Source organism: Polypterus senegalus, unplaced genomic scaffold, assembly GCF_016835505.1.
Source record: "Polypterus senegalus isolate Bchr_013 unplaced genomic scaffold, ASM1683550v1 scaffold_6189, whole genome shotgun sequence".
Classification (NCBI taxonomy): domain Eukaryota; kingdom Metazoa; phylum Chordata; class Cladistia; order Polypteriformes; family Polypteridae; genus Polypterus; species Polypterus senegalus.
In genome coordinates, this window is record NW_024385984.1 from 1 (window position 1) to 11,633 (window position 11,633).

General features: G+C 35.3%; 1 protein-coding gene across 1 annotated transcript; it reads left to right on the plus strand.

Annotated features, from left to right (window-relative positions):
- Positions 1 to 3,370: 3,370 nt before the first annotated feature.
- Positions 3,371 to 9,728, plus strand: LOC120522511 (mediator of DNA damage checkpoint protein 1-like). Its single transcript, XM_039743420.1, has 3 exons — positions 3,371 to 3,390; positions 7,047 to 7,174; positions 9,340 to 9,728. Exons 1-3 carry the CDS (start codon positions 3,386 to 3,388, stop codon positions 9,726 to 9,728), a joined length of 522 nt encoding a protein of 173 aa, XP_039599354.1. The 5' UTR covers positions 3,371 to 3,385.
- Positions 9,729 to 11,633: the final 1,905 nt, after the last annotated feature.

The following is an 11,633-nucleotide window of genomic DNA, read 5'->3' on the forward strand; positions in this document are numbered from 1 at the left end:
GAAATTACCAGCCCTTTAAACGTACATTTGTAATATTCCAATTGAAAAAAGTCAACAATACTAAATATATCTAAATTATATTACAGTATATACTGTATTCTCAAAAACTGAAAAGCATTCAATAAACATTACACATAGTACCTTTAATCATAAAACTCACGGACGCGCGTCGTATTTCACTTCGCTCTCTGACCGTTAAATTGTTGCTAAATTCTTCCCGTAAAAGATATTCTTTCAAGTTGTTGTAAAATTGAAAAGTCTTCATTTTTTCAAGAAGTGAAAAGTATTCTTCTTCCCGAAGAAAAATTCAATATGCTCCTATTCTTCTTTATGGCGTTCTTCTTTCTCCTTCTCTCTCGAATGGTGGAAGTTATATTTGTTAATGCAGACCGAGAAATTTAAATCCCACAGTAACTTTTTTCTCGTGTGTCGTAAAACATTAGACATGCGCAGAACAAATCGGGCTGTGTTGTGAAATGAATTTTAATTAAGCAGAGAGCGTGCGCGAGACAAATCGGATGGGGACTCATGTCGCAAAGTAAAAAAACGCAGATCGGACAGGGTCGTAATAGTAAAGCTCTGAGCATGCGTGCAGCATGCGCGCGCAAATCGGGTAGGCAACGCAGATCGGGTAGCGACAGACCATCCAGGCAAGATCGTAATAGTAACGTTCTGCGCATGCTTGCTCATGCGCACTGGGTTCGGGTTCTTGGCGCGCATGCGCACTGGGTTCGGGTTCTTGGCGCACATGCACGTGTAAATCCGGGGGGAACCGCAGATCGGGTAGCAATAGGGTAGGTTGGACAGCTTTTTCTAAGATTGGCAGTCACTCTCTCCAATTATTTGCGAAGTCATGTAAAGTAGGTGTCCCTATTGGCTGGAAAATAGCTTTTCCTAATTCGCTGTTAATCTCCCAATTATACACGAATACACAAAATGGGCGTCACTTTAACGGGAAGTTATTTTCTTCGTTTAAGAATTGTGCTGTTAAGGTAAACAGACGAGGTAGGTAGTAATTATATTTTTTTTCTCTGTACAGCCTAGTTCAAATTATGAGGAAATATCCAAGTACGATTACCTATAAATAATTGATGTTTTTCACTTAATTTTGTTTTATTCTTGGAATACGTTAGTGTTATAGACTTCGCATTCTGTCTAACGCGATATCTGATGCCTATGCAGAAATCATATATCATGTGCAGTATAAACTATAGAAAAATGATGAAATTCTGTACTTATAAATTCAGCTGCGACAACAACGTGCAGTAATGGATTCATATTGCTTCCTGGTCAACTGCCTCAGAATTGAGCTGACAAGACATGGTTTATGTCTTCAACTACATAAATCTTAATCGACAAAATGTAATATTTTATTTTAATAGGACTCATCCGTTTTCACTCCATCCATCTTCACCAAGCCATATTTGTATGAGCTTCGGGCGCATGACTGAGGGTTATTTTATTATATTAAGGGTTAAAAAGATTACTCTTGGTTTAGGTTAAGTTAGGATAATAATAAGCGGAACAAAACGAAACGTCGACAGGTAATAGAACGGAATTAAGTATTATTCACCATCATTTTAATTTCCATTTAAATTGACACTTGCTGGCTGTTAAACTCGTCGAGAAAAAGTTGATTTTAGCATGTTGTCTCCCTCTTTGTGTGTGTAAGGTTAAAACTGATTTTCACGTCTTAAAGTACTATTTTTGCGTTTGTGTAGCGCTCCGGATGACTTAATCCCAGTAAAGATAATGCAATTTTGAACAAGCATTTTCGAGATACCTACCATAAACATATGTATAACAATAGTTTACGAAAAAAAATACCTGTTTAAAACAAGTTGCGGTTTTTTTTTTGTCTTGTTACGGACCCAAGCCTGTTGTTTTTGGTCCAGTTTGGTCTGGTACCCATCCCCGTATCATTCAAAAACTATATGACCAATGTGCATTGATAAGAATTTACTCTTTTTAGTCCTGGGACCAAGGCTAATGATTTGCAAAATATTTTCAGGAGTAGATTTTGAGATAATTTATTGTTTACAGTATACACAGACACACACTCAAACATTAATTTAGGTAAAAATAGCCGATTGCTTGTTTGCTTTACCAGATCATATTCCTGATGATGAAGAAAAGAAACGCACACACCCTAGATCTGTAAAAGTTGATGTAGATGGCCATTCCATCCCTTGTCTGTCCATGCAGCTTGTTTACTTCATTTGACCTAATGTGTTTAGTTTCAAATTAAGTATTATTTAAGTTGTTCATTTGGTTTAATTTAATGTTCATTTCACACTAGATTTATTATACATAATAGGAAATGTACTTGATTCCATATTATTGTACAGTATTGAGAGCTGGATTGTAAAGTCTTCTGTTGAGTAATATCCTGTAGTTTACTTAGGAAGCACTCTATGGATCATTTTTATATCAGTATATCACAGAACAGGCAACACCAGTCTAAGGATGTCACAATATCAGAAATTTTATATTCAATACCAGTACCGATTGAAATTTTGTAATACCTTTTGATACAAAAGCAAAAACAGAAATCTCATTCAGAAACCTTTTAATTAAAGTACCTCCATTGCTGAAATAAGCAATATTTTGCCTTTTTCAATAATGGAATATTAATTATATAATTTATTAACTATAACAACAGCTGTAAAAATAATTCTATATCCATGAAGTCATTCCCAACTCACATTTTAGGAAATAAGTATAGTTATTCATAAATATTAAAATGCAATGAATTTAATATGTGGCAGAGATGGGTATCCCACCAAGAACATTAACAAATTGGTGAATTTATAATCTTGATTGATTTTAAGCAATTATTTTTTAAAAGATTTTTATGATTGTGGACTTCCTGATGTATCTTTACAGGTGCACATTTTACATTTACTCTCTGTTATTTTCTGGCCAGCATCTGATTGCTTAAAGTCCATTCTAAATATAAAAATTCAAACATTGTTATATAAATAAATGCACTGTTAGTGAATTCCATGATTTTCTTGGCAACCAATTACAAACAACATCCTTCCATCCATTTTCCAACCCGCTGAATCCGAACACAGGGCCACGGGGGTCCGCTGGAGCCAATCTCAGCCAACACAGGGCACAAGGCAGGAACCAATCCCGGGCAGGGTGCCAGCCCACCGCAGGACACACACAAACACACACTAGGGCCAATTTAGAATCGCCAATCCACCTAACTTGCATGTCTTTGGATCGTGGGAGGAAACCGGAGCGCCCGGAGGAAACCCACGCAGACACGGGGACAACATGCAAACTCCACGCAGGGAGGACCTGGGAAGCGAACCCGGGTCTCCTAACTGCGAGGCAGCAGCGCTACCACTGCGCCACCGTGCCGCCTACAAACAAAATGGTGTAAGTAGTATGTACAAAATAAATCTGAGTTTTGGGTTGAGTATTACTTAAGCAGTTGTGGATCTTAAGCATTGAAAGTGCAAAAAAAAAAGGTTCTGGTTTCAGTTCCCAGTAACTCATTCCATTGCATTCTGATTAATGTATTATTTAACTGAAATTTATGCAGGTCTTTTCATGAAAGAGAATCTTTCATGTTTCAGGAATCATTTTAAGGTATTTGTTATACTTGTGGCTACTAAAGATTCAGAAATGGGAACGGTTTTGTAAATCTTGAGTTATTTGTATGGAATGTTATTTTATTTTAATAAAATCAATATAATCAAAAAAAGAAATGAGAATGGTTTATGTGAAGTAATTTTTTTCATTAAAACTTTTCTCTGCTTGCATGAAAGGATCCAATATAGGAGGAGTGTTTTTTTTTTTTTGCTGTCACAGTTACTATTTGTTATTAACAACTTTTACTGTAGATAGTTGGCAGGATGAATTTATTGACTTGCCAATATTCTGATTATCAATCAAGTCTGTGTTTTTTTTCCAGTTTTTAGTGGCTATGCTCGTGTTCCCTTGCCCACTGACTAGTACATTGTTGCATTTTTTTTTTTTTTTTCCTGGTGTTATTGACAGGCTACAACAAGCTGTGCTATATGTTCTGATACACATTTTTCACAACCACTGTCCTGGTTCACTGTTAGATCACAGACTCTGGACTGTTGAGGCAGAATCCTACTACGTGACTTTTTCAGCAATTTTTAGTTTTAGCCTTCATTTGCATAATCTTAGCATTTACATTCGTAAGCAGGTTTAGAATCTGTCTGAAACTTCAACTTGACTTGAACATGAAAATGATTTGTTCTTGGTAAACATGGTTCTATTGTTGAAGCTAAAGATAAATGTCTGGTATGCTTATATTGTCTGTAACCAATTTTTTAATGATTATTATATGATACATTATATTATGTTGACGTGAAGGTCTGTGATATGGTTTGCATATTTGTACCTGGAAATCCACAAAGGTGGAAAATGAATCGCATATCTTAAAATGTTTTTTTATTCCTAAGCTTTCGATTCCTGCCAGTAACTATCGTCATTATCACCACTTTGCCAGAAAACTCGCCTTCATTTTAATTGTATATACTACAGGCAAAAAGAAGGCATGCCAATGGGATCACCATTATCGGGACTGTTAGTGGAACTGGTAATACAGTGATTTGAAAGTCTGGCTGTAACTCCGAACACACCAAAACTTTGGATACAGTACGTTGACGACACATTCATCATATTGAAAAGTGACCAGCTGAATGATTTCCATAAACACATCAACGCAGTAGTCCCCACAGTCCAGTTTGCTATGGGAAAAGAAATAAACTGATACATCAATTTCCTGGGCGTATCTATTGAAAGAGGTAACAACCCTTATTACAGGTGATTTATCTTATGAAATATTATGCATACAAAATATTATACTTTGCTAGCATTCACCAATCATTGCATAAAAGGAGCAATGTTAAGATTTTCTTTAGAAGAGTCCACACCCATTGTAATACCAGAGACTAAAAAGAATGAAAGGCACTATCTTTTCCAACTGTTAACATCAAATGGAAACCTAAAGACATTCATCAGACAGTGCTTTACACAGGAGACATGAGAGACCTCAACATACAATCTAACCTGACACCTTATCCCACCTGGTACACACTTTCTTATCATCACAGTGTATCAGAAAATACAGCAGGTATCCCATCCAGATCAGGCATCAAAGTAGTGCACAAGCCTACAAACATTCTGCGCACAGTCCTTTTTAATGCTAAAAGCAGGCAATCGGCTGCAGAAACATGGAACATCAAAAATACTCTCCATATGTATACAGGAACATTGCAATACACTCAGATTTACACACATACAAGTTTCACTGGACACACATTTAAATGGGACAAGTAAAATTCATGGATGATACTAAAAGTGACAGAGAGCTAGCTGAATTGTGGCTATATAATGAAAACACCATTAACAGACATTTCGACATGAACCCAGCATATGCAGGCTTGAAAAGAAAAACTTGTAAAAATTAATAAGACTTTATAACCAACAACCTCCAAACTGTACCTCATCAATCATCTTCCCCATCCGCCTGCCTTCCCTTCCTTATTTGCTATATTGCCTTGGATTCTTTTAAGTCTAATCATGTTTCTCTGATGATTATTCCTGGTAGGATTCAGAAGCTAAGGAATAAAATAGTGTTTTAAGATATGTGATTAATTTTCTCCTTTTGTGGATTTCCTGCTACAAATTATATTATGTCTTCATATAAATAAACAGTTGATCAATCATCTTATGTAACATAACATTTTCAGGGTTGTGGGGGACATTGGAGCATATCCTGACAGTTCTGCATGCAAGACAGAAATCAGTCCATCACTGGGTGCATTTATTTGCTCATGCTTACTTAAGAACAAATTAGAATTGACATTTAAACTATTACACGTGTCCTTTGGGGTAAATATATTGTGAAACTGTGGTCATACATCTCAGCCTTTGCCCCATCTGTCCAGAGAACATTGCTTCTTTTTCTAGAAGAATTAAGTGGATAGAACTGGCAATCATTGAATGCCTTTTCTTATCTAGATTGTTCTAATATTCTAAGAAGTGTTGTCTGTCAAACTTCATTCATACGTGTTCTTTTTCTGAGAACAGAGGTTCACACCTTTCTGACCTTTCATGTACAGGAAATTGTACAGTCACTATCTGATGACTCACCTGTTGAATTTAATAGTGACTGAGGTAAGACTTATTTGTAAATTCTGTGATGTTATCCAATGGTTCTTGAAGCATTTTTGGTCAGCTCTTGGGCTGAAGTAGCTTTGATGACCTGGCATGAATAGATTACATGTGGTTTGAAATCTCCATTTGCAGATTATCTTTCAAAATAGTGGAATAATTCACTAATATTGCTTTAAAACCCTTGCCAGAGTTGGTCTTTCTTCTTGGGACCTCAGAGAAGTCTTTTGAACTTGTCATGATGTAACCACACAATGTAACTTTAATTCTTGTTTCCAAGTTTAGATACTTGATGCATGTAATAAAACTTAGGATGTACTAAGGTTTTCTAAACAATAAAATTGCACTTTTGTTGATTTAATACATGCATGGTATAAGTGTGTTCAAAATGTGATTTTTTTTTTTTTTTGTTTTTATTCAGATTATCATCATTTTGTTAGTATTTTTGAAATGACAATCAAATATCCTATTGTCTAAAAATATAAAAATATATTTCTTTTGACAATGTGTACTTCTGTACATGTCAATCAGTAGTATAGTTCCTTGTGAGTATTTTGTTCTTGGTCCAGCTAATACCCTATTGAACTGAAAGCTCTGCTGAAGATCTATTAAATCAGCATTTTTGGGCATAATCACAAGAAACGCTTAAAGCAAACACAGTATTGATCATCAAAGAGTATATTCATTTTACCTCTGCCTTATTTTATGCTGACACCTTTTTAAGAGTACCTATTCTAGTTAAATATTTTGGGTGGCTGGGTTTGTCTTTATGCTGCCAAAGGGCAATGTATGTAAAGTAGTTAAACTGTTAAAATGTACTTCAAAATGTTTTAAAGTCACCAGCAGCGTTTTTATTCAAAGCTGAAATTCTTTTCTTGTAGTACCATCATGGAGCAGACTCAGTTGATGGATGAACCACTTTTTATAGAAGAGACTGATAATGAAATATCAGTTAGAAGACCTATGGCAATGATAAAAGTCTTTAATAATGCTCACTGCCAAGAAAAAGGTATGCCTCTAAAGAAACTTTTTAAATATTTGTTTACTTTTCAATTTAAAGCCTAAATTATGTAAACATGGAAATAAGCAGTTCTCTGGTTAAAGAGAAGTAACAGTTTAAATGAAGAGTTAAACATTACCCTTTTTAATATAACATTATAGGTTCTGAGTGTCACTTCATTAGGTACTGTATGTATGCATAAGAGCAAGCAGGTCAAACATCTTCAAAAAGGTTTGATTTATTGGAGCAAGAAAGTAACAAAATGTGAACAATTTGATTCTAATCCTAGAGTGCTAACTTGTGTCAACTCTAGTGTGTCCAATACTTTTTCAAATTTCTTGTGGTGACATTTTGTACTAAATAGCATTTTCTATCTCATCCAAAGACGCTCAGATTGATTAAGATGTGTACATTAGGGAAGGCACTGAAGTAACTCAAAGTTGATGTCTTTTTCATGGAGTGGTTGCTTGACTTTTCTAGACTTTTACCGTGAGGAATTGTCATACTAAAAAAGACCTTTCAAGAGTTGGGAGACTACTGGTTTTTCGCTCTTTCTCTCTGTCTTAATGATGATAATTATCTCAAAAACATTCACCTGCTTGAAGCAAAAAGAAGGTTGCTATTTTTATAACCCTTGGAGGAAAAAAAAAGGCTAAACATATTCTTTTGCACCACTAAATTTTAGCTGGGTTGGTGACATCTGCATTTTGTCATCAATAATTGAGAACCTTTTTTTCTAATCAGTACCTTTCACTGTTTACATCACCATAAGATGCCTTATATAAAACAGGAAATCAAGCAGATTCTAAATGACTTTCTCTCTGTGGTTTAGGAAGAGCAAATAAATAAGGTAATGAAAGATCAAATTATTCTCCGTTGGTCAATCCAACATTGCTGTTGGTGGTTATGGAACCTTTAAACCCTGCAGTACGATGGATAGGTTCTGTATATGGCACTTTTCACAAATTGCAACAGCAGCTCACAGCTCACATCATAATCTATATGCAAATTAGGACAAGCTGACAAAGAGTCAAAATTAAAAAAGCAATGGCTGTTCATTACTCCAGGCTGAAAACCTAGACTTAATAAAAATTAACAATTAGGTGATCATAAAAGCAAGTAGACTAAACAGGACAGGTGAAAATACATATGAGAAGGCACAAGAGAAACCAAATCTAGAAACTGAAGGAAAAAGAATTACTTAGACCACAAAAAGGAGTCTGACTTTAGGCTTTTACAAGGGAATGATTAATATTGCAGAACAGCAGACCCTTTCTGGGACAAGTCCCTGGCAAAATTAATGGTTAGGGTCAAAGCCCCAACCACACTTTTAACACTGGTTCCATGACATGAAATAAGGTGGTTTAAGCTTATGAACTAATGTTTTTCTAAATGTACAAAATAATTTCAAACTTCATGGACCCCAGTTAAATTTCCTTTTCACTTTTAAATATTCTTTTTGGTTATATTTTTGTGTTGGCTTGCAAAGTACTATTTCTGTCTGTTTAATTCTCTGAAGGAATATTTAGATTATCTAAAGGTAAAATAGCTGTGTTTGCCCAGTTTGATTGATACCTTTGAAATCTTTTCATTGCTATGACTTGTAGTGTTCATTAAGCTGCACACGGGCAAAAATTTACATTTGTTTTATTATTAGCTGGAGCAAAACTGCTAAGATATTTAAATAATGTTTACTTTTTTTCTTTTCCTCTAAAACTAAATTCAGTTTATTTTCCAACTCTTTCATTGCAGGGGTGGTGGTGGGGCTTTTTCACGGAATAGAAACCTAACAGACCCTACAGTTAACTAGAATAGTTTTTAAATGTTTCACAACACTAAAGAAAATAAACTAAATAATAACAATTGTGACAAAAACCTTGAACCATGTGACTTTATTGTTCCAATGAAGGTAATAACAAGCTTTGACATGCTATTCTTAAGGCTGCAAATTTGATAACGCTTAATTATTTTATACTGAAGATCAGATATCGACATTCCAAGTAAAATAGAAATAAGAAACATTTAAATACTTTATTTGACAGTATGTACAAAATGGCTGCTTATTATTTATCTCTGAGCATACATACTGGATTATACTGTTTTGATAATCTTTTTGTGTAGTTGATGTTGTATAATATATGGCTGTAATGTAATCATATTTATTTTAATTGCAGATTTTTTATTATTTCTTGGGGAAAACACAGTAGGTCGGGAGGAGACATGCACTGTGGCTGTCCCTGTTGGATCTGTGTCAAAGTGCCATGCTGTTATTGAAATTGAGAGAGATTCACATTTATTGTGGGATCGTGGCAGCCTTAATGGCACCCGCAAAGGACGCAAACTGCTGAAGCCAAGAGTCCATTATGATCTGCAAAATGGAGATCTGATTATGTTTGCAGATGTGCCCTGTCAGTATATCATTCTGAACAATGAAAGTCCCAGTGGGATCCAAAGGACTCAGAAAATGCCTCACACACTCTGGCAGCAACAAATACAGTGGCTGATAAAACCAAACAAGAAATCAGCTGCAAGAGTGTGCTATCGCATAATGGCTGTACATTAGAACAGCCAAACAATAAATCTCTTGGTATAAAATTGGAAGAAGAGATGGATGCAGATGAAGAGGAAGATGATTCTCTCTTGCCAGACACACAGGCTCATACAGTAACACGCCCTTTGGCATTTGAGAAGACACCAGTAACAACTTTAAGAAGAAATAATCTTCCACTTGTCTCTGACTCTGATTCTGAGGAAGAGGATGACAAAAGAAGAAAACAGAAAAAAAGTGCATATACATCAGGTTTGTGTTTCATTTTTCACAATGTTATGGATTATCAATTCTGTTTTTTTTTAGGAATTGTTTTGTTCATACCTAACAAACATCCTGTTACTATTAAGTTATTGAAAGTATGCATACACTTTTAACGTGTTAATATACTATTCAGTCTTTTCTATTTTTTGTCTTTCATAGTGATACAAGCAAATTTAAAAAATAAATAAATAAATAAATATGAGTACCGTGAAGAGAAGCCTTAAAACTTACTGAATACGCCCACTTTGAAGTAACAAAGATTTTGATGTAATAAGTTGCACCTTCCGTGTTTCAGAGGCATGCATTTGACAAGTGGCTGTAGTGCATCAGTATATGTGTTTGCCCTGGGTTAGACTGGTGCCCTGTGTTGGGGATTGTTCCTGACTTGAGTCCATTATTTGTTGGGATAAACATGTTAGGAAGATGGGTGGATGGATGCCTATAATGAATGACTCATCTGTTCTTCTCACTTGTTTGCCAGCATGCATGCTCAATATTTTCTCTCAATGGAGCATGCATTCATTTTCAACCCAGTTGCAGCAGGCAGTATCTTTACAAAATAATTTAAACAAGCTTTTGTCAAGTGAAACAACAGAAGTGATAAGTGTGACTTTTTTTTACAGTTATTATTGTCTAGTTGTTTACAGAACAAAGACAGAAGTTCACATCTACATCTAGAAATGAACATTCAATGTCAATCACTGCACTTGGTGATGACTTTCCAAGATGAATCCATACCCCTAGGGATGTTTGGTGCCGTAGAGGAAGACAAGAGGCAAGGTAAAACACATAGCAGATCTCCTTTTAAAATGGATGAATGTCACATCAGTTTTTTGCTTTTTCCTTCTAAAAACAACATGGACATCATGTTTTTACAAAATGTATGTAATCTCAAGACGCGGATCAATACTAATTAAGAAATGTTTATTATTCCGCAGATGTGTAAACATGGCAGTGACGTTATTGCTTCAATTTAGGATTAAATGCTAAAAATTAAAAAAAATATTGGGGTCCCAAAAGACTGAACCTGAAAAATATTAACTTAATTCAGATATCCAGTGAATGGGTGATGCTGATAGTCCTCTTTTCAGTGACGGTTGATCAGAAAAGATGAAGGTGTGGACAGTGAATGTGGATGCCTTGTCTGTTAAGTGGCATTCTAGTTGCATTTCCCAAAGAATATTTCAAACCCCAAAAGCTTTTGTGTAATGTTGGCTATTCAGTCCAACAGTCTTTTCCTTCTGCATAAGTAGATGACCCAGTGACAACAACAAGCAAACCAGATTGACTGCAACAAGTAAGGTTGGGACCTCCTTATAGCTGTGTCCATGTGGATCAAACAATGCTAAATAGGACTGGTTGGTCACTTAGTGTTCTGTCAAATGTATGTTAAATAAATCCATGTTAATGAGCTTCCTCGATGCATGTTTAAAACTACTGCTTTGAGTCTTATCCTGCAGTTGATAATGTGCGTATAAAAAGTATTCGCTCCTTTGGACGATTTCACGTTTTTTTGTTATACAACATTGAGTCATAGTGAATTTAATTTGGATTCTTTGACACTAGTAAACAGAAAAGGACTTTAATGTTAAAGTGAAAACAGTAAGTATTAACCCCCTTTAATGTGACGCACTTAAATCTTCAGTGGTTCAGCCA